This window comes from Fistularia commersonii, chromosome 4, assembly GCF_037954325.1.
Source record: "Fistularia commersonii isolate RoL2024-O1a breed Wild chromosome 4, RoL_Fcom_v1.0, whole genome shotgun sequence".
Lineage (NCBI taxonomy): Eukaryota > Metazoa > Chordata > Actinopteri > Syngnathiformes > Fistulariidae > Fistularia > Fistularia commersonii.
Genome location: NC_141287.1, coordinates 18,587,740 through 18,615,448, shown reverse-complemented (window position 1 = coordinate 18,615,448; position 27,709 = coordinate 18,587,740). Strand labels below are relative to the sequence as shown.

Genomic DNA, 27,709 nt, shown 5'->3' with positions numbered 1-27,709 from the left:
TAGTCATCAGGACACAGTTCCATCTAGAAGTAATCTAGGTAGCTGCCATGTTAACAAAGAAGATTTGAATTGGGATGTTTTAGTAGTCAAAGAATAAACTCACATTTTGTCAGTAGAGTCCCTGCCCTTCCTTGCAACACCGAACCATAACATGACTTTTAACTACTTACTATCAGTTGCTTCTGTGCGTTTTCAAAAGAGATGCTCCTCAGTGAGTTGGAATTTAGCTAGATGTTATTTCTAAAACGCACATTCCAGCCCCAAAGACAATAAACAGTGAAGGTTTTTTTTTTCAAATTCACTGATAGATGTGTTATTCCGGGACCATAGGGTAACGTGTGAAAAGTGTAAAAAATATTCACACATGTCATGGGGACAATTGGAACTCTCACAAGTTGAAAGTGGTGGTTTAAACCTGTCACATTTTATCTAATCACGACAGTTAGGCTAACTGTGGCTTTTGCACATTCTGTCAAGGATTTATAGATGTCCTTAAGTGGGATCGTTTTCAAGGTCGGGCCGCGTTTTGCATTTATTCATTATCGCAGGCTTTTTCATGTTCATTTTATCAAATTCAAAAAACAAAGCAAAAAATTCAAGCACAATTAACAACTGTGGTCTTGAGATGATCTTTATCTGTCTGACAAAATGAGAGATGAATATCTATTAAGGCATAATGGGTTTAATCAAAATGCACTACGTTGATGAACTTGGAATATGTCTGCTTCACTTTTTTCTAGCCAAAACAAATAATTTGGGATGATCTTTTACTTCGAATCATCCTCACCCTATTCCTAACGCTAAAAGTCTGTCTTTCTAAAAAAATAAAAATAAGTAAATTAAAAAAAAAAAAGTGTGTATCACACTGGACGGATTAGCCTCTGTCCAGCATTTAGTTTCCCTCCCGGCGAAGCCACTTCATACATTTCGCCAACGTATCCACTCGATTTTAAAGTTCTCAGTGTCTTGCCTTCGCTTCGGCTCATGAGCGCTTCACTCTTTTCCCCGTGAAGAGCACTTTACCTGTCTGGTGAAGATGCTCTACAACCTGCAGTTCACCCAGGCCCTGGCTGCACTCTCAACCAAGTTCAGCCCAGAGGAAAGGCAGGCCTGGAGTACAAGTGGAGCTCTTAAAAAGGTAAAAGCAAAATGTTAACTAGTAGATTTGTTTCTTCACATTGTTATCCATGAAATTTAACAAACCTGTTTGTACCTGCGAGCACTTGTTGAGCCTCCTTGTTTTTCTCCCAACAACCAACTCGATATGAATGACTTCGTATTAAGACGAATTAAGTCCGTTGCCATTCCGTTCATGTGGTTTCCACAGCAGACCGTATCGATCTTCATTATCAGGAAAAGTAGTGCTGCAGAGTGGTGCATTAAGTGGCTTTTTGTCTCCACTCTATTAAATTTGATTTAGTGACTCTGACCGGCCTGAATGTCAAACTACGAATAACAGAATCCTTCTCCTATAGCGCGTGTCCATCTATAATGGAAGTGTGGATAAGTATCGCGCCGCATAGTCATGATCTGAATATCAAGCAATCCCGAACTGCCAACACGATTTCATAACTGTAGTAAGGACAGAATTAATGCATGGACAGTTGAGGTGCTTCGAATAGAATGTCACTTTGATCACATCTCCCTTTTCCCACCTAATTGAAATATCCATTCTTGACTGAAGCGTTTGTTTCGCTGGAAACCGAGAATTGTATCCGATGATAACAAAATGACATTGATATTTCCGGGCACGGTTATCTCGCCCCAAAAGTCTCGCGCCATCATAATTAAACTGGCGTTCTTCATAAAAGTGCGGGTTTGAACAATGATCGTGGCATAGAGAGAGGAAATCTTGAGGGTTTGAAATTCCTTCCCTATAAATCTATGACAAAGGACAGCAGAGGAGATAAGGTACTGTTTTATATTCTACCACCTTCAACTTGATAAATGCTTTTGGCTTTTTCTCTCTATAACACGCCAGCCAATCTAGTCGAATTCTTTCGTCAAAACATACACTCCGTAATGTCCAGACCGCTTATCAGATCTTGTTTTGGTTTGGGGATAAATTATTGTCCCCCAGCTTTTTCCACAGGAATCGTTAGATTTCTCCGCGCAGCACCCATTTCATACTCCAGGGGGACCTTAGGTGTGCAGGTGAAACGGTTCGATTAGTTCTGCTCTATATATTCAGATGTGATGACGAAGCGGATGCCGAAATGCGTTTTTGCTGTGCTTTAGAAACGACGGCGATCATAACGAAAGCCGACGTTGTTTGCAGAAACAGGTGTCGGTGCCGACGCACGGTGTAGTGACAGCGGCGGCAGAGCACATGATGAAAATACCATGTATTCCGGCTAATGAGGGATGGGATGATGACATTCGTCTGTAAGGCAAATTTAATGAATGTAATAAATATCAAGCCTTAGTTGATTACGGCACAAAGCATAGGGAAGGCCTGATACCAGTTACTGAGAGTTTAGATGGACGTTACGCAAAAAACAGTCCATCAGCATAATGTTCTCATTTGGGTTCAGACCTTCTTTAAGACCGGACTCTGTGTGAATTAAAGTATATTTTGTAAAAACTCGATCATACATTGTTAATGTATTTGTTGTTCTTTCTCGTAGTCCTCTTTTGCTTGGCTAATATTTGTGGGGGAGTTGATCAACTGCCTTGCGATCGGTAGTTATTTCCAGAAGAAGGTACAAGATAGCGGTGGTTCACTGAGATAGGTGTTTGTATTGATTAGGGAAGGGGTGCCCAACACGCCGATCCTGATCTACCGGTCAATCGCCAAGGCAACGCAGGTCGATCGCAGAGCCCTGCCTTTCAAAATAAACTCTACCCCACAACGTAAAGAAAACGTCTCAACCGCGAGACACAGAATACGCTACACTACAGTACAGGTCGTGCGGGTAGATCACGTCATTAAAAATAGCTGTTAGCCAGCCTCACATATACATACACACACACACACGGATAAAAATGGATAACCCAGGCTGCTATTATACATTCTGATGGCCATGGGCTCAGAGGAGCATCTGAAATATAAAATAAAAAAATTAAAAAAAATAAAACATCTCTTTGGGAAGAAGGGAAAGCCTTGAATAGACTCAGTTGCTTTGAGAATTTATACCTTTAAGCAAGTTTTCCATATAAAGTAAAAAGAATTGCCATTTTGGATAATGTTTAGCCAATCGGTAGTTTGCGTTAAAATGATTTCGAAAGACGTCAGGAAGTTTTTGATGTTATTTTTAACAGCCCATTGGAAATTCGATGATTTTCCTCCGCTAGTCTTTGCTTAACCTTATATGATGACTTACATCTTCTTGATTGAGATCTCAGGGCTATAAAAATATTTTGTTAATGGGATGTAAAATGTTCAGTTTTCATCCCAACCCTGTGTGGAAACCAAAAAGGTTTCATTGCTTTTAAGTAAAGTTCATGTTTGTTTTGTTTGTTTATATTAGCATCAAACAATGATAAAAATAACATTTTTGTTTGAAAGTAAACATTGGAGGTAATCCTTCTGGTTTCTTTTGTGATTCGCTTTCCTTACGGAAAACGCAGAGTCGGACACTGACCATATAGAAAAGGCTTTTAGCCGTTTAGCAGTACAAAAAAAAAGAAAGTACTCATCAGATAGTGTTGCCTGTACATCAGACAGAAGGAAAACAGTGTTGACCCGCAGTTATCAGTGATGAAAGTGGAAAGCGATGCACGCACATCCTTTGGTGTTCGCTTATTCTGTTGTTAATATTTTATTTCAGGCGCAGAATTTCGCAAACACAGAGAAGTCGTTTGAAGCTCTGCTCAGCCACGTTATCAGCGAGCTCTCAAAGGACGACAGCTTCTACAGGGTGAACACCGAAGAAACCTCAATGGTGAGACACCAGAAACCTCGCTTTTCTACACGTAAACGTAGACAAGAGGCTACCGGCGCCTTTTCTGCGTCCGTTTTTTTTTTTTGCACGTGTTCCCTGTGATTGCTTCAGTCCTCCGGGAGCCGACGGCGAGTTAACAATTATGTTAGCTCGATTCTCTTCTTGGCGTCCCTGACCGGGGCGCCGAACGTAGAACAATGCCCCTCGGTGAAATTCGCTCCCTTGCATTTGACCCACGCGCGGTCAAATGCACGCGCGCCAAATAAAAATAGCTTTATCTTTGCCGTAATAACCTCCGGGGGAGATATACATCACAATATTATCAGCGAGCCGTTGACCGGTTATTGATCAGGCGCCGCTGTTGTTCCCCTCCCCAGCTGAGCTCCAGCGTGTGGTCCCCTCAGTCTATCGAGTTCAGCCTCCAGCAGTTCTGCCTGCCCTTCCTTCGCCTCTCTTGCCTTCTGCAGCATCACCTTTACGGGGACAATCTCACCGGCTGCACGGTATGTTTTATCAACCAACGGCGTCCAGCCTTCTCGTATGCATTAAAATATCTGCACCTTTTGTTGTTTTTTTTTTTTTTTTTTTTTTTTTCTATTGCTCAGAGCGACAGCGAGGACGCTCATCCAGCATGATTGATTTCTTATTTCCCCCGCCTGCCCCTCCTGACGTCCTGCAAATCACTAGCTTGAGAAAACCAGTTGTTTTCTTGTTCTCAGGAGGAGGAGGAGTTCTCGTCCTTGGCCGCGTGTCTGGGCCTCCTACCCCCTGCCCTTCCATCTTCGAACAACGTGCACAGTGCCTCGTGCCTGGAGTGGGCGGCCAGCGGCTTCGACCTCTTGACACAGTGGTGTGCTGAGGTCAAAGACCTCACTCAGATTCAGACGGAGCAATCGCTGGTAGGTGGGAACTTCGGCTGATGGAATATTCAGTGTGTGACGGCGCGTCCCGGCGGGATGTTTGGAAAAGATTTCCCCCCCCTGCCACCGAGAAAGACGAAGAACCAGTTAAACACAATCCCCTTTGATTCTCGATGAATTTTTCTCGCTTGCCAAAAAGACCCAGTTTACTGAAACCGCGGCTCTTTTCGCTTTAACATAATTAAAAAAGAATTTAAAATGACTGTCAGTATTAACTGTCACTTTTTGAAATGTAGGATTTTTAGATATATCACCCACAACGTTTTGATAAATCATATTTGATCGCACAGCACCCCCCCCCCCCCCCCAACCCCCCAAATATTGTTTTCCCTGACGATTTCTCAGGGGACTTAACTAAAAATTTTTCAAAGGGGGTACATTATCGGGAAAAAGTCGGAGAACCACTGCACCTTGACAGTGCTATAAATCTCGAACGCTCCCTCAAAGTGCGCCGCTGGCGCAGGATTTTTATTTGTTCAATATAGACCTGCCCTGACTGTGCTGTCAGCGGTGAAATGTTCAGAACACAAATTAAAAACTTTTCAGCATGTTTTATCATTCCTGATAAGAATCGCAATATTGCTGTGTAAATATCTGGAGTCTGCGTTCACAGTGGATAACGCAGACGACAGCAGGGCGTCTCCGGGGGAATCAATGGAACAAATAGAAATACATGAATGGATTTTTTGCAAAGAAGGCAGTTTGCAGCCAGTCAGCATACGGGCAGGGGTGTCCACAAACTTTTTGCAGAGATGGCCATATTTTGTGTGGTGAAAATGTGTGAGGGCCGACCCATTCAGCCTGACATTCTTTGAACTATTAATATTAAATGCAAATGAACTATTTCATGATTTTTTTTTTTTTTTTTATTGCATAGTTTTCATGTGTTCACAGAACACAACTTTAAAGTTTTTTCAGTTTTTCATATTTGCAGAAAAGTCTGTCTTGGGGGGGAAAAAAAAACTTTCCGAACGATTAAACTTATCTAGGTTCATTTGAAACATTACACTATTAAATGCTCATGATGAACTTCTAAATTCATAACCTGAACAACATAATAACACGAAGAGTGATATTAATCAGAAGTTGTTTCATATTTAGCTGAAAAAATATTCTAATTTCCGCATATTATTGATTTTCGGACAGAGGTTGCATATTTAAACATGGGCCACATTTGGCCCGCGAGCCGGACTTTGAACGTGCCTGGCATACGGTATATTTATGTCTATCCAGATCAATATGTTTGACTGCTTCTTTAAAACCCTGAAAGTCTTAGTTGGCATTTTTTCTGAAATACAACCTCCTGGTTTTTAACGAAAATAGTTTTCATTAACTTTTTTTTTTTTTTAAAAGCCCGTAGCCCTACTGGGACTAATCATAAATTAATAGGATGTATTAGTAAATTCAACAGGATATCCACTTGAATTGTGTGTGTGTGTGTGTGTGTGTGTGTGTGTGTGTGTCTGTGTGTGTGTCTGTGTGTGTGTGTGTGTGTGTGTGTGTGTGTGTGTGTGCGTGTGTGTGATTTAAAGGCTTTTTTCAGCTTTTTATTCATAACTATGGTAACGAGAAACTCCATGTCAGTATAGCTGAAGGACCTGAAGCTGAAGTGAAGACCTCTTTAGTTTAGCAAGACTGCAAAACCACATCCTTTTTTAAAGTACAAATCTAGGAAGCCTGGTTCCTTGTATATTTCAGTCTCTCAGAGATGTAATCTTCGACTCATACGTCCTCCTGTCGGCTTTTGCTGTTAATGATTTTCACAGCTTCGCCGAAACCGGGGACATTTTCCGATCAATATTTTAAGATTTCAGGCGAGGGAAGAGCAAAAAGGAGCAGATTGAACATCCTTTTAAATATTCCTGTCTTTTCTCCCGTCTGTCTCCTCTGAAGACCTTGCTCGTCCAGGATCCTCAGTGGGCGTCCCCCCGTCTTCTCCAGCTGCCCGACAACTACAATATCATCTTCCAATACTACCACAGGAAGGCCTGCACTGCCTGCAAAAAGGTGCCAAAAGATCCCGCGCTCTGCCTCGTTTGCGGCGCCTTTGTCTGTCTGAAAGGGGCCTGCTGCAAGCAACAGGGGATCTGTGAATGTGTTTTGGTAAGTTTTCTCCGTGCCTGGAAAGATCCGCCTGATCGAGTCCTTGAGTGATATCTTTTAACACGTGCTGTTCGGCTGTGTGTTTTTTTTTTTGTTTTTTTTTTTATTTAGAATTAATAAACCGAAGGGATCTGTTCAAGGATGCTCTAGCTCATGTTTAGGTCACACCTCCATTCCACAACACTTGCGATTCGTGACCACAGCTGTTAACTCCTGTCTTTAACATCAGTTTTTTTTTTTTGTTAGTCAGGACGCCTCTTTCCCGCGTGTTAATAGGTCGAAGTGATTACACGGCTCCCCAAAGGGCACTTTTACAAAGGCAGCAAGGTGTAACAGCAATCATATAACGTGACAGGGGCTGCGTGAGAGTGTGCACGAAGCTTAATTGTAAAGAAACCAAATTGTTGCTGCTGTAAGCAGCCATCGTTTACTGCTGGTTTCCATTTCTTCGTACAAGGGTGTTTATATTTTTTTCAATATTTTCCTATATGTTTTGATATACTACTGTTTATAATATTTATTACTTAACCACCTCTGCTGCACTCTCCACTCTCTGCTGTGTGAATTTAAATATCTAATAATCATAATTGTGAGACTATTAAAGCCACAATCTTTTATATTCTTCTATCCATTCACTGTTATGGTACAATAGATATATTTATTTTATTTATGTATATTTTTGTATTTTTTAAATATACCCATTCATGTATATATATATATATATATATATATACACTAATCAAAAAAATTAAGGGAACACTTGAACAACACAATGTAACTCCAAGTCAATCACACTTCGGTGAAATCATAGTGTCCACTCAGGAAGCAACACAGATTCATTTTGACTTGTTTTAAGGACATTACATCAAAGTTGGATCAGCCTGGAGTGTGTTTTTACACTTTAATTTTGAGTGTGATTCCTAATCCAGACCTCCATGGGTTGATACATTTGATTTCCATTGATCATTTTTGTGTGATTTTCTTGTCAGCACATTCAACTGTGTAAAGAGCAAAGTATTTCATAAGAATATTTCATTCATTTAGATCTAGGATGTGTTTTTTAAGTGTTCCCTTTATTTTTTTTTTGAGCAGTGTATATTGCAAAACTTTCTGTCTACTGTCACTCCTAGCATTCCCAACATTGCGGCGCAGCCACCGGCATCTTTCTCCTGATAAACGCCTCGGTCATCATCATTATCCGTGGCCATCGATTCTGTCTCTGGGGTTCAGTTTACCTCGACGCACATGGCGAGGAAGACCGTGATTTACGGTACGACACACACACACACACATACACACAGACACAATGTAGTATGTGCTAAGAAGACAAATGTTTGACAACCCCAATGTCTTTGTGTTACACTGCATGATGTTGTCACTGCACTGTCATTTTTCTGATTAGCAACTTTGTCGTCGATAATTAAATTTAATATAGTTAGAAACAAAAACTCAACCAGCCCATATCCCTGCAAGGAAATGAATGCCTCGTTTGAATTTTGGACAAAAGAATCTCCTTTTTAAAGGAGACTATTTTGTGCTGAAGTAGGGGGGGGGTAAAAACAAAAGCCTCACTTTCACCTCACTTTTCCCCGATCTGCTTTTCTTCAGCCGTGGCAAGCCTCTCTTCTTGTGTGAGGAGAGGTATCGAGTGTTGGAGCAGCAGTGGGTTTCACACACCTTCGATCACATCAATAAGCGTTGGGGGCCTCACTATAACGGACTGTAGGATCTTCCAAAGTCCACAAAAACCTGCAACCATGACAGAGAAGATGGTGTATTTTATTTTGTTTTTTTGTTTATATTTTCCCTTCATTTGGCAAAATGTGTCTGCCACGGTCAGAATACTTGGGAACTCTTCTGTGACAAACACACACTTCCAATGAGGGTATCGCTGCCATAGCCTTGGTTTATGTGAAGTTTGGTGTACAACACATGCCTAAAGATTAACACGTGTGCGAGCGTGAGTGAGTGCGTGTGTGTGCGCGCGTGGGTGTTACGTGATTTATTGTGTGGTTTTCAACAAAGAATTTGGGGGGAAAAAAAATAAATCAAAGTTAAAAAAAAAAAAAAAAAAAAGCACAATGTCTCCCGGAAATCTAATTGGATTGAAGCAGGTGTTTAGAAGGATATTGTATTTATTTGGTTTAAAACAATTATGTATCAAAGTGCTGAATATCCCTGCAAAGTTTGACTTTTTTGCACCGTGTATGATGACGTAAATGCATATCCCTTTTATTTATCAAAATGCGCTCTGCTATGCTGACATGAGTTTTGAGCTCCCCGTGAGCGTCGCGATGTTATTGCAACGTGTGCTCATCGTCTGCCGCTGCGCGACGGCAGGCTGGACAAATCCACCCATCAACACACCAGAGTTTATTTGCGAACGCGCAAAGGCTCTTTTTATGGGTCTAGTTGCAATCCATCCTCAGGAATTTTTTTTTTTTTTTTTTTTTTTTTTTTTTTCTGTTTGAAATAATTTTTAGATATTTAAATAAATGCTGCTGCTCATGACGTTAAGTAATTTTAACTTTTTGTGAAGATTCTTTTTCTAAAGGTGGGGGTGACGGTAGGTCGCTGGGAACGTTGGCTCAAATTCACTTTAATGTTTAAAAAAAGTTTTGCAGTCGCCTCGTTGCGCTCGATGCAGGAAACTCAAAGATGGCGACAGCCTGTCAGTAAAAGATCATTCTCTGCTTGCAAATAACAAAAATCAAATGCATCAATTAACTGTGTGAATTCAAGTGGCTTACATTTTCAAAGAAATGTTATTGCCCATGTGCAAAACAGATTTTGGGGTTCTGTCAGTTCTCTCAGTTTATGAAAGTCACTGTAAGGAACATTGCTTTTGAGGAGAAATGCCAATACTCTTCATCTTTCTGTCACGGCAGAAAGTCAATCCCTTTATGCCTCAAACTGTGGAGTCATAACTGCAGTCCGTTTATTGTGACGACTATCTTTTTTTCATACATCATCTAGTTGTAACTTGTAGTTGCATTCCATCATTGCAAGACTTGAGCATCCATTCTACACTGTGCATGACATCCCTAGAGCCACATTATTTAAGTGTCTTAGCTACTTCATTTTCTGAATATCATCTTTTTCTGGAAGAGAGCAAATGTATCCAGTCGTGCCTGTAAGATGTTTTTAAAGTTTTTTTTTTTTTTTTTTTTTTTTATGAGTGAGTAACAGCGTGCCACCGCTGACGATCCCTAATGTCCAGTTTTGAAACGCTGGGCTGCGTCATGCTGCATCGAGAGACTCTAAGAAACAAGTTTTAACACTTGAAAACTTGTTTGATTCATGCATGCTGCTTTTTTTTTTTTGTTTACCGGACTTCTCCCCTCTCCTTGATTTTTTTTTTTTTTTTTTTTTTTTTTTTTGCAGAATCCACTTTGTAAATGACCGCAAATAGCCAATGAGTAATGGGTGTAAATTGTAAGTGAAAGCTCTTGTGTGTTCTCCTGTATGAATGAAGAGAGAATACAGTACATTACTGTAGGTGCTGACTCAAACTTTCTGATTTTGACCAGAAAGTATGACTTGGACATTTAATGCAAAATGTATCATATGTGAATAAAATATTAGCACACTGATTCGTCTTCGTACCTGTTTCGAGAGCTAGATAGTTTAATTATGCAATTAACTTCCAAAATCACCGCTGGCTGCATATTTCAAAGCATTTTAAAATATATTTTAATGTATGTTTAACCAAAAAAAAAAAGCAGAAAACAGTGATTCCATTCATTGAAATGATTTGTTCTCAGGTCAGATGATGTTTTTATGTAAATACTTTTTAATGTAAATAGTCTATTTTTTTTTTTCTACCTAAGCAGATGCTTTTGCGTGGAGTAAATGGCGTGTGACTAAGGTGTTAGTAAGGTGTTTTTGCCTTTTTTTTTTTTTTTTTTTAAATCTTCCCCAGGCCTGTGTTGTGTAAAGGTTTGCACTACTAGTCTTCTCTGATGGACTGTGATCGCTATCCTTTGAAAAATGTTAGGCCGCTGCCATGTGACCGGCATATTCAGCGGATAATTGGGCCGACCCTTCATTAACAAGAGGGGCCTTGTGGATAATGACCGCAGAAAAAGCCCCGCGAATGAAGTCGACCAGCAAAGGAATTTCACCCGGATAAAAGCAGGCCGGATCCCGAGCCACAGGTTCTCCTGCAGTGAGATGTTACTGCTGCAGGCGCTCCTTCAACAACCCTCGCTGGACATTTCCGCGCTTGCATCCTGCTCAGGTGGGTTCACCCTCCTCTTTAAACGGGTCAGCAAAGAGCTTCCGGTCTGCGGAGAAAACACGCTCAGGTGTCTCTAAGCTTACTTTTTAATAATTCAAGGCCCCTCGCAGAGTAAACAGGAAAATCGATTTTGGATATGTTGCTCTGGAAGGACGGTGAGATGCATCACGGAGATTTGCGTTTGAATAAAAAGGCCGCAGCCGACGGGTCGGTCCGATGTGTGAATGACAGGAAACTAACCAGGGTTCTGAATTTGCCTCCTTTGGTTTGCAGGCGATCAAGATGGGATTGCAGACAAGTCGAAGTCCAGGTAGGAGCACTGCTCCAGTTCTGTTGCCATATTATTTATTTTTGTAATTTATTACGGTATTTCTTAATTGATAGTAGAAATAGACACTTTTTTTACATCCTCAATATTTGCACAGCTTCCAAAATAGGCAGAGGGGAAAAAAAATAAACCTTTGGCATCAGCAGGATGAGGAGCAGTCACAGAGCAAATCCATAAATTTAACCGGATCATTTAACACCAGAATAGGAAGTAGAAGAGGAAGCTTTTATTTTTGGATTTTATTATGTAGATCATGTAACACACTTCCCTGTGACCCCGCAGCTCCCAGATTCGTTTTTCTAATCCAGAACCAGGTCAGCAGCGCTAATCTCTTGATAAATGACAATTATCAAAATGTTTTTAAATGTTTTTATTATTCTGAAAGACAGTTTACAGAATAATGATCAATACCGTACTTTGCATGAAAATTAGAATTTTTATTAAATTACATATTAAATACTAATATTTTATTTAATATTAACTGAATCATATTTTGCTGTTGAAATCTATTTAATCAGAAATGAGGTGTTTCATCAAGAATACTGTTAATACTTAACACAGATGCCAATTTATGTTTTGTCACAATATGTAATAAAATAGTTTTATTGACATGGTCATGATAAATCACAAGTGCTGCCTATTACCATTTTCATTTGATTTAATGATGATTTTCAATCGGGTTTTTAAATCATCTGTCCCAAAACAATTATTTTTTTTTACATGTCATGCAGTATAATATTAAAAAAAAATCTAAAATGGAAAAAAATTGAACATTCCGACTCATAGGTTATATCTATACATATGTATATGTATATATATAGAGAGAGATATATGCATATATCTCTATATATGTATATATCACCGCTTTCTCGCTTGGTTTTCAGAAAACAAAAAAAATGTTGATTTGGGCAATTCAGGCAAAAAAATAATTTTTGTCAAAAATTGCCCTAGTCAAGTATTTTAAAAAGGTGACGATATATGGATTTTTAAGTAATGTTCTAATCCTGACATGAAGTCGAAACACACTGAAGTAGACTTGATAATGTCTTGGTCGATTTTTTCCCATTTTTATCAAATGCATTCATTATTTTTTTATCTATATATTAATTTAGATTATCACAGTCTTCGATCTGAGAGCGAAATGAACGATTCAGGATCTGCACTCGGTCTTTTGATAAAGTTATTTATGTCGAAACACTTCTTATCTGTTCGAGACAAAGTAGCTTTGGGTCCGTAATCCTGTCGCCTTTTGGAAATCGGACTCAGTTTGTGCCGCATCAATCAACTTCACCTTCATCTCCACCGGTCGGTTCACATAAACACCACCGCTCTTCCAGCTGGGATGTTTGTGATTAGATGACTCCCAATAAAGTGATTGATTTGACTTAGAGATTGATTACTTTGATGATAATCTAGATTTTTTTTTTTTTTTTTTTGGTAATAAAGTTGACTCTTTGCGTATCAAAGGTCTCCTGTTGGAGATTATCTGCAGCGATTTATGTGGCACAGCTAAGAGAAAGGGGTTGGCGGTGTTTCTGGTGTGAGACTTTGGTCGTCCAGGGTGACGACAAGGGCAGGGTGCCCGGCCTGCCTCTCAGCTGGTGGAGGTTTTACTGCAAAGCCTCTTCACATCCCCTTAAAAGGGATTATAGTTAGTTTTTTTTTTCCTCTCTCTCGCTCTCAACATACTTACAAAGTGGAGTTTCCCCCGTAAGGCTTTCTCAGAGGCGGTGGATTGTGTGTGTTTGATGGAAGCAGAAAAGGAGATTACCCACTTTTACTTTGCACTGTTTCTGGTGACAAAGTCAGTGGCTGTGCAGCCGCTGGCGCCTCCAGACGTCGCCCCACCTGGAAATCTTGCCGCCGCACGGTCGTGTGACTGTTTCCCCGTGCAAAGGGAGATGACACGACTCCAAAATATAACCCACGCCAACAGATTGGTGTCACTGTTTACAGACATTGGAGATTTTAGAGCATGTTTTTTTATTAAATTGCAGGAAGGATAAGCCCTCTGAACATGAGATCTGGTGCTTTTTTTTTTTTTTTTTTTTTTTTTTTTAATTCAGGTATGTAGTCACCTGATGGCCACCAACAAAGGGTAACTCGAGTGCTGCTGTGTGGGAACTGTGGTATCCAGTTCTGGAGCTGCCTTCCCTCTTGCAGGAGGCTGTTTTGAATCCCCCCGCCGGAATATGAAATAAACATATAAATCATTGATAAATACAAGGATCTGAGAATCACCCGCATAAGATGTCAAATGTGATCAACAAACACCATTAACCTTCACAAAATATAGTCTTGACTATTGGAAAAAAAAAATGAACCCATCTTTACATAGCATGATAATGATAATAAAATGTTAAATAAAATAAAATAAAATCACATGCAATAATCATAAATCATTGATAAATACAAGGATATCAGAATCAACCGCAAAATATGTCAAATGTGATCAACAAAACCGTTAACCTTCACAAAATATGGTCTGACTATTGAAAAAAAAATGAATCCATAATTTGCATGTCAAGACAATGATAATAAAATGTAAACTAAAATAATAAATAAAACAGAATACAATAAAATCATATGCAATAAACATAAATCATTGATAAATACAAGGATTTGAAAATCACCTGCAAAAGATGTGGAACGTGATCGACAAACACCATTAACCTTCACAAAATTTGGTCTGACTATTGAAAAAAAAAACATCTTTTCATATCATGATAATAAAATAAAACAATAATCTTGAATTTGAAAAAAAAACAAAAAACTTTGCATTTTACTATCATGATAATGATAAAATAAAAATAATCTACAATCAGATATCTGGAATCTTGAAATGAGACCAAATTAATGAATAAGTAAGTAAATACAAAGGAGATTATTATTGGAGTGTGAAAATTAAACTTTCTTTTTTGCTTTTTTACTTTTTTCTTTCTTCTCTGTCTTGTTAATCATCACACAACCTCAATTTATCTCAGAAACATATGAGTGGACTACAGACTTGTGTGCAAAACAATCTCATATATCCATATAATGCGCTGTGCCAAATGTGTCTGACTGGACAGATTGATAGAGCTGCATAATGTTTACACACTTGTTGGTTTAGATAAAAAAAAAAAAAATGATGCATGATGTGGAAAGTGAGCGAACTCATGATTCAGCTCGTCTCTGAACAAAATATTTACATATTTCTACCTTAAATACTCAATTGTAGACTTTGAAACAGATAAAGCAGCACCTGAATGCTACATAAGGGGAAATTATTCACATTGGATAAACAGCCAGCCAGTCATGTGACCCGGCGACTTCCTGGTTACCTGTGTGCAACCCGAGAAGCTTCATATCATTATGAGTGAATCCATCTGGCACCTGAATATTTAACACACGGCGGACGATCAGGTTGCAGATTACTGCTTAATTATTCATTCTTATAGATGAACATGAATTAGTCGGTGGCATTGACAGAAGAAGGCAGGGAAGGCACGGAGGCAGGGAAGTTTGGCTTCATGATCTGAGTTCAGCTGATCAGGGTTTGTTTTAGACAAATGAGTCACTGACCAGGTGAGTAGTTTTGAGTTTCTGCAAAAATTTCTGGTAGCTGTGTATTTGTTGTTTAAATTTGAAGAAATTCACCAAAAAAATGGCAGTTCATATGACATTTTATTTAGAAATGGATGATGTTGATGAAAATCTGGCTGTGGTTGGATTTCACCGTATAACGTCCGGCGGGACAACACAGTTCTGCAAAAATTGCTGTTAACTGTGCATTTGTTATTTTGAAGAATTTCACAAAAAAATGCAGCACATATTCCATTTATTTTTTCTTAAGAAATGGATGATGATAATGAGAATCTGGTTGTGGCTGCATTTCACTTTAATGTCCAGCAGGTCAACACGATTGTGCAAAAATGTTTAGCCATGCATTTGATGTTTGAAGAAAATTAAAACATAAGTGGATGACGATGCCGGTCGTTATTGACCAAAAAATAGTAATAGGAGGCGTACCTCTGAAAACAGTAGTGTGTTTCCAGCACGCTGTTGTTGCCGGTTGGACTTCCGCACTGAACAGAGAGGCCCGGATGAGTCGCAGGGAAACGGGTTTGCATGTTGTGGGTTATTAGGGGAAACATGATGCATTATTCAGGGGACGGTTCAGGATGAGACATTAACCTCAGAGCACCGATGGATCGTTTTACCGAGGATAAAACAAGATTTATGGGTAAATCTGTTATTAGTGGTCATGTAGTGTTGCTGCTGCACCTGGAGTAAAAAACACACAGTTGCAGAAGGTTCAACCCAGCGTTCCTTGAAGGGCACAGGAGAAGACATCACTTGCATAACTGAACTTTTCCACAGCATATCTGTCTTATATCTACCGGGTGTTATTGCTCACCTGCATGCACAACATTTCATAAATCTCCTCCCCCGATGCCCCGTGTGTGAGTTGCCACGGCGCCGTTCACACTTTACACATCAATCTCCCGATCTCCGTCGAAATGACTTCCCCTCCCCTCACTCAGGGTCACACCTGGTGCATAACACGGTTGTGACAAGCGTGCAAACGGCTTCCCTTCCACTCCATCATCCTCCCTGTGGAATTTAGGTAATCTCCCCCCCCCCCCCCCCCCCCCCCCAAAAAAAAACACAGGATGCATGTATCCCGTGGCGTTCCCCACTCCATCATGTCACTCCACGCCGAGTCGTTTTTGACCCCTCCGTGTTCTGCGCCGCGTTGTTTTTCTGATCGTAGGAACAACTCCCGTAATTCACGTCCCTTCGCTCCTACCACTTCCACGGACGCGTGAATAAATAAGCGATCGTCGCTGGGGCTGTGGGGGCGATTCGCGGCTGATTCAGGATAGCGTTGGTCTAGTTAATCCCTGTCTAATCCGATTGATCCCGAGGAGCTCGGGCCTCGGGGTCAGCGATGAACTCCCCCGCGGAGAAAGCTAAGACAGTGTCTCCGTTTAATGCCACTTGTTGCCTGTCCTCCCCGGGGAGAAGCCGCCGCACGTTGCTACCGGTGTTGTTATGTTATGATCACCAGAGACTCTTTAGTTTTCATTTCTCTCAACCCAGATGAGTCAGAGGAAAATAACATTTGCCATGTAAGTAGCTTTCTGTCATCGTGCCTACGAGCTGTTGGTTTTTTTGCGGCCTGGATTTGGAGGGGGGGGGATATATGAACAACATAAACATGTTGCGGTGCAAACAGGTCATTTATTACCTGCTTCTCCAGGGTGTCCACCCAGAATGTTTTCTGTCCGGTCTCTACAGATCCTGTGTCCTTTGTGTTGTCTTAGAAAGGGATTAACCTTTTAATTCCATCCTGCACATAGTGACTTTTTTTTTGATTATGTTCATTTAACTGTGATTCATCTGGTATTGTGTAGGAGGTCATTGTATGGACTGTATCCCTACAAATCCAGCATGATCGGCCTGGAGAACCTCGGCGATCCGTCGGGCAACTGGGACATCGTGGAGACCATCGGCAAAGGCACTTACGGCAAAGTCTACAGGGTCACCAGCAAGAAGGATGGGAGTCAGGCTGCAGTGAAAGTTCTGGATCCGATCAGCGTAAGTCAGAAGGGTGTATTTGTGATTAAGATGTTTTTTAATATAGTGTATTCATGCATCTAAATCTGTTACATCTTTCAGTATTTTTATATTGGTTTATATCTAACAATCTAACAACTAGACCTAGAAAAAGCATATGACAGGGTGCCAAGAGAGGAACTCTGGTATTGTGTGAGGATATCTTGATTGGCCGAGAAGTATGTTAGACTGGTGCAGGACATGTATGCCAGCTGTGAGACAGTGGTGAGGTGTGCTGTAGGGGTAACAGAGAAGTTCAAGGTGGAGGTTGGACTCCATCAGGGATCGGCTCTGAGTCCCTTCTTGTTTGCAATGGTGATGGACAGGCTGGCAGATGAGGTTAGACAGGAATCTCCATGGACCATGATGTTTGCAGATGACATTGTGATCTGTAGTGAGAGCAGAGAACAGGTAGAGGAGAATCTAGAGAGTTGGAGGTATGCTCTGGAAAGGAGAGGAATGAAAGTTAGTCGCAGTAAGACAGAATATATGTGTGTGAATGAGAGGAACTCGTGTGGAACGGTGAGGCTACAGGGAGTGGAGATCAAGAAGCTGGAGGATTTCAGGTACTTGGGGTCAACAGTCCAGAGCAATGGAGAGTGTGGAAAAGAGGTGAAGAGACGGGTCCAAGCAGGTTGGGATGGTCGAGGAAAGTGTCAGGGGTACTATGTGCTAGAAGACTATTGGCCAGAATAAAAGGAAAGGTGTACAAGACAGTGGTGAGACCAGCGATGATGTATGGACTAGAAACATTGACGAGAAGACAGCCGGCAGAGCTGGAGGTTGCAGAGATGAAGATGCTGAGGTTCTCTTTGGGAGTGACCAGGATGGATAGGATCAGGAATAAGTCCATCAGAGGAACAGCACATGTTAGATGTTTTGGAGAGGAGATCAGCGAAGCCAGACTGAGATGGTTGGGTCATTTACAGAGGAGGGATAGTGAATATATTGGTAGACGGATGCTGGAATTGGAGCTGGTCTAGAGGAAGACAAACGGGAGGAGGATGCAGAGAATAGGGTTAGATGGAGAAGGTTGATTCACTGTGGCGACCCCTGAAGGGAAAAGCCGAAAGGAGAAGAAGAAGTTTTATATCTAACAATTTAATGGAGAAAATGGGGACAAATCTTGAAAGAAATGACCTTAGAATCTCAAATAGGGCTGAAATCTAAATGAAAATGTTGACCTTTAAAAGGAATACCTAAAAGAACTAAATTGAGGAATCAGACATTTTTGAGAGGATTGCGAGAATTATTTTCTCACTGCAACGCTGCAAATTTTTTAATATTGTTAAGCACAGAATGCAGAAACCTGCCCTGCTGATTTCTGTATTTTCTGTACTAACATCATGTCATTTTCACCGTATTTGACCACTTCCTAGATACTTCACATTGTAAAAATGATATATATATATATATATACCGTACAGGACTGTCTCAGAAAATTAGAATATTGTGATAAAGTTCTTTATCTTCTGTAATGCAATTACAAAAAGAAAAATGCCATACATTCTTGATTCATTACAAATCAACTGAAATATTGCAAGCCTTTTATTATTTTAGTATCGCTGATTAGGCCTTACATCTTAAGAAAACTCAAAAATCCTATCTCAAAATATTGGAATATCACGAAAAAATTTTTTTTTGTTTTTTTAATTGCATTACAGAAGATAAAGAACTTTATCACAATAGTCTAATTTTCTGAGCCAGTCCTGCATATAAAGTAAAAATAATTCTAAGATTCAGCCAAACAGTACTCCTCAATGTCGTGCTAAAATAACGACTCAGCGGTTTTACATTCTGATCCAGTTTAACTTTCACCTGCACTTTTACCTTGCGTGTGTGATATTTGTCACAAGAAAAAGTCATGAATTGAATCCCGCTCTACTTTATTTCTTGTATTACACATGTTTGCTGGATGCTATTTTGACTAAATCTTTATCACTGTGACTCGTCTCAGCATTCAAGCCATTCGAACAGAGTAAGTTGCCGGTCCTTCGCTCCCCCCGTCCCTCCAACCCATCCCTCGCCAACCCACCTCGATGCAGTCGCGCTCGTAGTCGCCCCGGCAATATGAATCTGCCATTTTCATTTACCGCCCGTCTAATTCAGCTTTGCTAGAAAGCCCGGCTCCTGCAACCCCCCCTCCCCGAAATACCCGTCAATCCGCGATAAGGACGCCGGTCGCCGCATTGAGGGGTCCAAGAGGGGTCCGAGGCGCCCCGGTGATTGAGTCAATGGAAGATTCCCCCGTCCAGGCGACGCTATCCGACATAACGGGAGATGAAGCTGCTTCCTCTCCCATCCCTCTGCCTGATTAGACCGCTGACACTATCACTCAGACATCCGGGGAGAGAAATTCTGCCTCCCTGGCTGTTGCTCTTCCGCTCACTCTGAGATTTACTTCCATCGAAAAGCACTTGCAGAGATAGTTTTAGCCGGGTGGCCCGTCCCTTCCCTCAGTTTATAGATTTTCTTTCTCCCGCTTTCAACCCAATGGCTTGGTTTTTAATGAAAAACAGCCTGAAATATCAACGTATAATGTCGTTTTCTGTCATGTTAAAGTCCTGCACTACTACCGCTCTTTTTTTTTTTTTTTTTTTTTCTGGTCTCCCCGCTACCGAAAGGACGTGGATGAAGAGATCGAGGCGGAGTACAACATCTTGAGGTCCCTGTCCAACCATCCCAACGTGGTGAAGTTTTTCGGCATGTTTTACAAGACGGACAACGTGTCTGGCGGGCAGCTCTGGCTCGTCCTGGAGGTGAGAGGGTTTTTTCCATCGTTTCCCTTTCATACGCGGATTTTCGATTCGCGAGTAAGAACATACAATATGGCGTCGGATAAAAGCATCACGTCGGCGGAGCCATGGAGAAACTGCATCGTCGAATCCATCCGAGGCGCCGGGAAAAAGCGATGAAACGCTCCAGTGTATCATAATCGCATAATTTGTGCGGGTTCTTATGTTTTTCGCTCACGGCGACCGACCTCGGAATTCAGCATCACCCACCGCTTGTTCGTCACAGGTTTGCAGGAGAGGGCGAACAATTTTACCAAATCGTCCCTTTTGATTTGATCCAAATTCAGTCGGAGATCATTTTGTGTAGCCGTCGTAATTTGATCCGCTTGATCCCCTAAAACGCCAACGGTGAGACGTCGATACGCGAAACGAAGATAACACAAATGGGACGAACGTTTTCGCTTTCGGACGATTTTTCCGACGAGTATCCGCACTCTCGCGGCGTCGCCATCCGAAATCGAAATACGATTTTTGTATTTTTACGGGTTTGTTTGCAAGGCAAAGCCGCGAGTTACTTTTAAGTCGTGTCACCGTAGTATTAATTGTAATTCTGCAAGGCTTCCCCTTTCCTGTGTTTTTTATGCATGTACGGCCTCTCGCCTCTGTGTGTGTGTGTGTGTGTGTGTGTACCGGTCGCCCACATGAATCATAATCTGGACTGGTGAATGATGGACGAGTTTCTGTGTCTCCTCCCCAGCTGTGCAACGGAGGATCCGTCACAGAGCTCATCAAAGGTTTGCTCATGCGAGGCCGCCGTCTGCAGGAGCCCGTTATCTCCTACATCCTTTACAGCGCCCTCTTGGTAAGAAGGGCCTCTGCGAAAGCCGCCGCCGATTCTGAAGAGACGCGATGCGAACATGCAGCGTGCATGATTGCATTTTTTTTTTTTTTTTTTTTTTTTTTTTTGCGTTGAATGCATGGTATTCTAATTCAATGACGTGTGCTAATGCGATCCGAGTTCAGGCTGTTCTGTTCTGTCCTCTGATTCTAAAGGGTCTCCAGCATTTGCACAACAACCGCATTATCCATCGCGACGTCAAAGGCAACAACATCCTCCTGACGACGGAGGGCGGGGTCAAACTGGTCGACTTTGGTAATTTGCTCGGTTGAATTCGGGGATTTCAGCTTCATTTTTCATCTGCGGAATGAGGATAAACCATAATATTAATTTTTTTTGTACCTCAGAAAAAGAAATAAGCAATAAGCACAGCACGAAAAAAAACATGCCCTGTGCTTTACGTCACTCTTCACTACAACTCCTTTTATTTCATGGACTATAGCCTTAACCCTGGGCTATTATTGCTAATTTAAATTGCATTATTTGATCCTTTGCATATTAAAAGAAAGCTGTTATGGCAAATGACTTTGAGTCGCCCCCGGACATGTTTATGTCCTCCTCGTGTCACCGAGATGAAGTGGACTCACGCTGATAAAAATCTGTCCTGCATAATTTGAAATCATTACACCCCATTGTTATTGCCACTTGGCAGGTTGCCACACTAAATTATACGCCAGGACTTATTGATTAATTCAAGCATTTACTTTCTTCTTCAGATTAGATTCGTACGGTCATTAAGATATAAATTTTTTTTTTAATTTTTTTATTAGGTGTTTCGGCTCAACTGACCAGCGCTCGACTGCGGAGGAACACGTCGGTGGGGACGCCGTTCTGGATGGCTCCCGAGGTCAGAGTCGACATCCGTTACCGCACGGGCACCTCCTCTAATATCGCGGCGGTGAAACATTATTTGGGCGCTTGAGACGACACAGAGGAAGAATAAAGTCCGCCGTATGCGTGTGTGTGTGTGTGGATGTGTGTGTGTGTGTGGGTTACAAAAGGGAGAGAGACTCCCCGGTGTCATTGTGTATTCCCCTCCAGCTCCGAGGTCGCCTCAAGGTTAATAGCTGGGAGTCTGCGGTCCCTCGCTCCTCTCCGGCAGAAATGGGGCCGTTTATTGGGCGGTTCGAGAGAGAGACCTCTGGGGCAATTAGAATAAACTCAGCTGTGTAATACAGTGTCAATTATAATTATTGTCTCTGGGAAAAAAAAAAAAAAAAAATGTAAAAATCCATTGGTTTATATCCGAGCCAATGGGATTGGCCTATCCTGCATTGTTTACATGCCTGGTGTGGAATTTCTGCAGAAGTGTGGGATCACGGGAAATGTTGTCTTAAGCATCTTTTTCCAGTTGTCTCACACCGCTTTAATAGAATATTGTCAAATAATGCGACTTACCGAGAGGTAAGTACACAAAAAGCATTATTAATACTTGCATTTACGCTCACTGTTGTTGTTGGTTGATGTAAAACAAGGATGCTGAAAAAACTATAAGGAACGCTAAAATAACACATTCTAAATCTCAATGAATGAAATATTCTTACAAAATACTTTGTTCTTTACATAGTTGAATGTGCTGGCGACAAAATCGCACAAAAATGATCAATGGAAATCAAATTCATTAAATCCACGGAGGTCTAGATTGGGAGTCACACTCAAAATTTAAGGGGAAAAACTCACTCCATGCTGATCCAACGTTGATGTATTGTCCTTAAAACAAGTCAAAATGTGTTTGTGTAAGTGTTACCTTTTCTTCAAGCAGTATATTTCAATAATTAAAAAAAAAAAAAAGAAAAAAATAGAATGAATTTTGTGTATTTCTGGAAAGTCTTTGGCTGAAAAAAAAAAAAAAAAATTCGGGAATATAAAAACAATTTTTTATTTCAATTTTGCAGAAGACATACACTATCTCTCTTGTTCATTACAAAGTGTATTCTCAGTCTTCTCACTTGATGCGTTTTAATTTGTAAATACACAAATCCTACCGGAGAAAGGGTTACGATGGAGGCGGCGAATTTCAAAATGACCAAAATTCACTCGTCGCCCAACCTAGAGCTTCAAGAAGACGTTTCATGAAATACATCGGACCGAGAAAAACACAAGATATGAAGGGAGAGCTCGGCTTTTGTGTTTTTCTGTGGCGGCAGGTCATCGCCTGCGAGCAGCAGTACGACTACTCCTACGACGCCCGCTGTGACGTGTGGTCTCTCGGCATCACGGCCATCGAGTTGGCCGACGGAGACCCCCCGCTGGCCGAGATGCATCCGGTGAAGGCCCTGTTCAAGATCCCGCGGTGAGTCCACTAGAGAGCGCTCCTAGCACACAGCTTGAGGCAGCTCACACACACACACACACAAAGCTACTCAATTACTGTTTTCCATTATGTCAGGAGAACAATGACAAACTGCAACTGTCAGGAAAGGTAGAAAATATAAGTGTTTTTTTTTCAGCTTGATTTTTTTTTTTATTGTTTTTTTGTATTTTTTCAGGAATGACAAATATCAAGATGGATTTTATGGTTTTATTTTGTGGGTGGATGGGTCAGTTTATTTAGCTAAAAACGCAGCATCTGCTGAATAATCAACGTTCAGGATCGTCCCCGTCAACAATAGATTGTTGTGGTGTTCGGCGATGCAGTCGGCGGAAATATTCCCCGCCGGAGACGGTTTGATGATCATCCCGAAGCTTCGCGGCGGCACGCGGTTGACCTTTTGTTATCAGCGCTATCGTGCAATTATCTCCCAGTTAGGTAGAGATAGACCCTTCTGATTGCAATTTGCATTGGTGATTAGCCCCATTCACATTGAGATGAGGCTGTCACCTCTTCCTCGTCACAATGTTATCTCCTCCCTGCCAAAGCCAGGGGAAGGAACACACACGTCTCGTCGGGAAGGCAAGGGAGCCAACGCAGCATTTTCATCAACAACCGATTCAGCCCGGATGTAGAATTACTTGGAAAAAAAAAAACAGATGGATGCAAAGTGCAGGGGGTGCCCTTTTAGGGAAAATGGATGCCGGCAATTCAGAATAATGTTTTTCTCGGACTTGCACCTTTTTTTTTAGTGGATTATGCGCAGGTTTCAAGCTTCTTTTTTTTAATTTTTTTTTTTATCCCAAAACTGGATGAGTGGTTTCTGTCGAGGTTCCTTATCAGACTGTATTAATAGGAGGTGACATGTGCGTTTCCCTTCGGACAGCCGAATCTCATTTATGCAGATTTCTAAAACTCGTTGACATTGAGTGTAACCTAGGATGTTAATGGACTTTGACACATGTCATTAACTGATGTTTTTTTATTTTTTATGTTTTTGTCCCATCCCCCCCCCCAAAAAAAAAAAAATCAAAATAGATATTTTGCCCTTTTGGAAGGAACTGAAACATGATATGTTCGTTGGCGGCGGCGTAAATCACGGCGCACGTGTTGAACCATGAAATTATTCTTTTAACATGTCATTTATCTGCGATATATTTTCCCATCATCGCCGTGCGGGCGGACAAAATCACAAGGAACGAGGGGGTAAATTATGGGATGTAGGGAAATGCGTTTCACCTTTGGGTCTGAAGTGGAGCCTAGAGTGATTCATGGTGAAATTCAAGGGATTCATCTTTGCAGGTTTTGATGATTATAAACTTCCTGATCCCGCCTCCGCCGCCCCCGCCGCCGTCCCCGCCCCCCATTCAATACTTCACAAGCTATTAACAGACAAGCTTTTTCTGATGTATTGTCCTTGGGTAGCATTCGGTTTATGAAATCCATATAAGCACTAAAACATGAAAGAAGCATTTTCATCATTCTTTCATTTTACAGTTGCACATAGTAATGTGTTTCCAGGCGAAAGGATTCACTGTCATGCAGTTAATCTTTCGTGTATCACCCACCTTATCATCCTCCCTCCGTGAAACACATCCTGATAGTAAAAATACAAGAAAACACACACGCACACACACACCGGCTCACGTGACCCGATGCTGTTTTCACCCCCTTTTCGTCTTTTTTCACACCGCGGTCAATAGCATAAGCGACCGATTGAGAATCAAATCAGCGTTGGTTGTCGGCGTCCCGGCCAGATAACTGTTTTGTTGCCACCGCCGGCGACGTGAACAGGTGGGAAGGATTCCAGTCCTGGCGGGACGATAAGGGCGAGATCCGCGAACGGGGGTCACCTTGGTCCGTTTGCGCTTCGGAAACGTCGCGCGTGCCCGAAAGCCGTTTTTCATTTATTTATTTTTTTGAACATTTCTTCAAGGTAATCACAATGTTTTTGTCCAATTCTCTGGTATTTCTCTTTTTTCCTCTTACGGTCAAATGTAATTGAGTGTGTGACAGTGTAATTGACTGATATGTGATCATCATAATCACCGTGAATGGAGCAAATGGAGCGTGTCAGAGGGCACGGTTGTAAAATCATTAGCCGCAAAATGAATTACAAATACTGACGGTAAAGAAAAGCGCGGTTTAATACGGTCGAAGGTTATCGCCCGAGCCGGCGTGGCTCCGCGGTTTGCGGCCTCGCTTGTGTTAACGTCGAATCCTGAAAGGTGTTGTAAGATGCGTTGTAAAGGTTGGAAGCGACCGGCGAAGACGGCCAAGGCTGTGTTTATTCGTCCAGATCCCCGTAGATATTAGCCGCATATTTAACAGAGCGTGTCCGTCTGAGCGAGGAGCAGATAGAAGATAGAAGTAAATGATGGCTTGTCAGTTGCAACAAAGACCAATCAAATCGCAAACTCAGGGACAGAAATCCAGACCAATGTTGCCGTGAGACGGCTCTGGTGGAGAAAAAAAAAACCCGAGTTAAAAGCTGTCGAGCAGAACAGCCGGAGGGAGGGATATCAACACAGTTGTTCTGACAGATTGAAATCTTTCAAGAGGAAGAAAAAAAAAGAAAGAAAGTTGAGCGAGAAACCGGCGTTAAATCTTCTAATCGCATCACCGAACTATGCAGAATTGTATCAATGGGAGGATTCTTGTTTAGATGAAATTGTTTATTTGGCCGTTTGGATATATCTGAGTGATGAGGCAGGAATGAATACCATGATATTCGCGAGCTGATTATTCAACGTTTGTTCACATCCCAAAGTCTGCTCGGATATAAGATCCATTCCTGTCTGGATTTGCTTCTTTATTTTAGAGGCCTGGTAGAGTAAAAAACCTACCGAGGAAATGAATTTCGCTTCAGATTGCAGGGGGGACGAAGAATCTGAGACCGTCATGAAATCGACTGTCACCGACAGACTTTAATTGAATAGAAACTCTTAAATTTTGGCAGACTAATCGTTCTTCTAACTTCCATTTATTTATTTATTAACTGTATCTGCAGTTAGAGTTGTGGGGGAGCTGGATCTTTTTTTTTTAAATTTTTTTAAGATTATACTTTGTACTTTTACACTGACGGAATAAATAAGTTACATGATTTCAGTTTTTTTTTTTTTTTTTTTTTTTTAATTTAATCAATTTTTTTATTTTCTGAGTCTGAACAATGTTTTATTTTGTAAACTGACCAAATTCTCTCCATTACATCTGTGATACAGTAAAACTAATATTAAACCCTCAAGCTAGCAAAATGAGTAAAAAAAAGCAGACGTCTTTGGATAATTTCTTTGCAAAGGGGAAAAGGCCCAGTGAGGAGACAGAAGACGGGGCTATGACCACTAAGAAAAAGAAAAGCTGCATTGAAGAGACAATAACAGGAGACCTACTTGAAATATGGATTGTGCAATTTTCTGTGCAATTTAGGTTCCCCAATGAACATCCTGCATGATTTTGGACAGTGGGAAGAAACCTTAGAACCGGGGAGAAACCCCTTCAGACACAGGGGAGAACATGGAGACTCGGCAAACTGAAAGTCAACTCGCTGGAATTCAACCGGCCACCTTATTGCTTCTTCTTTTCCTTTCGGCTGCTCCCTTCAAGGGTCGCCACAGGGAATCAACTTCCACCATCCAAGCTCTGCTCTCTGTATCCTCCTTTCTCACACCAACTAACTTTATGTCCTCATTCACTACTTCCATAAATCTTCTCTTTGGTCTTCCTCAAGACCTCCTGCCTGGCAGCTCCAATCCCAGCATCCGTCGACCAATATATTTACCATCCCTCCTTTTGACATGAACCAGCCATCTCAGCTTGGCTTCTCTGACCTTCTCTCCAAAACATCTAACATGTGTTGTCCCTCTGATGGACTCATTCCTGATCCTGTCCATCCTGGTCACTCCCAAAGAGAACCTCAACATCCTCATCTCTGCGACCTCCAGCTCTGCCTCCTGTCTTTTCTTCGATGTCAAAGTCTCCAAACCATAAATCATCGCTGGTCTCACCAGTGTCTTGTACACTTTTTCTGTTGTTCTGCCGGATAGTCTTCTATCTCATAGTACCCCTGACACCTTTCTCCACCATTCCAACTTTGCTTGAACCTGTTTTTTTCACCTCTTTTCCACACTCTCCATTGCTCTGGACCATTGATCCTAAGTTCTAAAAAATCCCTCCACCTTCTTTATCTTCATCTCCTGTATCCTCACCGTTCCACTTGTTCCCCTCTCATTCAGACGGATATGTTCTATCTTGCTGCGACTAACCTTCATTCCTCTCCTTGTCAGTACATACCTCCACCTCTAGATTCTCCCCCACCTGTTCTCTGCTCTGACTACAGATCACAATGTCATCTGCAAACATCACGGTCCATGGAGATCCTCATCTGTCAGCCTGTCACCACTGCAACCAACACTGACCCCTGATGTGGTCCCACCACTACCTTGAACTTCTCTGTCACCCCTGCGTCACACCTCACCACTGTCTCACATCTAGCATACATGTCCTGCACCATACTTACCCGACTTCATCAAAAGACTTTCTCATACAAATACCGTAGTTCAGCGACCTTCTTGCTGTGAGTTGGAAATACCAACCGCTGTGCCAAATTGTTGTTTTTGGACGGTATTTCAGTTTGACTGCAAGCACTGAACTCGGGATGACTATTTACCAAATTTGGCATTCTGTGGCCCT

General features: G+C 41.5%; 2 protein-coding genes across 5 annotated transcripts in view; both read left to right on the top strand.

Moving 5' to 3' along the window:
* The window catches only part of ubr3 (ubiquitin protein ligase E3 component n-recognin 3), a 45,145-nt gene extending 34,645 nt beyond the window's left edge, over positions 1-10,500 (top strand). For both annotated transcript variants that reach the window (XM_086145777.1, XM_086145776.1), the window contains 7 exons: positions 1,014-1,138; positions 3,771-3,884; positions 4,262-4,387; positions 4,604-4,783; positions 6,698-6,907; positions 8,038-8,177; positions 8,516-10,500. In XM_086145777.1, coding sequence (XP_086001903.1) covers positions 1,014-1,138; positions 3,771-3,884; positions 4,262-4,387; positions 4,604-4,783; positions 6,698-6,907; positions 8,038-8,177; positions 8,516-8,633 — 1,013 coding nt within the window. In that variant the 3' untranslated portion in view covers positions 8,634-10,500. The remainder of the gene's footprint in view (positions 1-1,013; positions 1,139-3,770; positions 3,885-4,261; positions 4,388-4,603; positions 4,784-6,697; positions 6,908-8,037; positions 8,178-8,515) is intronic.
* A 5,963-nt stretch (positions 10,501-16,463) lies between these two features.
* myo3b (myosin IIIB) overlaps positions 16,464-27,709 on the top strand; it is a 69,928-nt gene continuing 58,682 nt past the window's right edge. For 2 of the 3 annotated variants that reach the window (XM_086145772.1, XM_086145774.1), the window contains exons 1-8: positions 16,464-16,589; positions 16,875-17,058; positions 19,034-19,054; positions 19,701-19,835; positions 20,569-20,673; positions 20,865-20,964; positions 21,480-21,556; positions 22,857-23,002. In XM_086145772.1, the coding sequence (XP_086001898.1) occupies positions 16,561-16,589; positions 16,875-17,058; positions 19,034-19,054; positions 19,701-19,835; positions 20,569-20,673; positions 20,865-20,964; positions 21,480-21,556; positions 22,857-23,002 (797 nt within the window). In that variant the 5' untranslated portion in view covers positions 16,464-16,560. The remainder of the gene's footprint in view (positions 16,590-16,874; positions 17,059-19,033; positions 19,055-19,700; positions 19,836-20,568; positions 20,674-20,864; positions 20,965-21,479; positions 21,557-22,856; positions 23,003-27,709) is intronic. The other variant, XM_086145775.1, reaches the window with a different exon arrangement.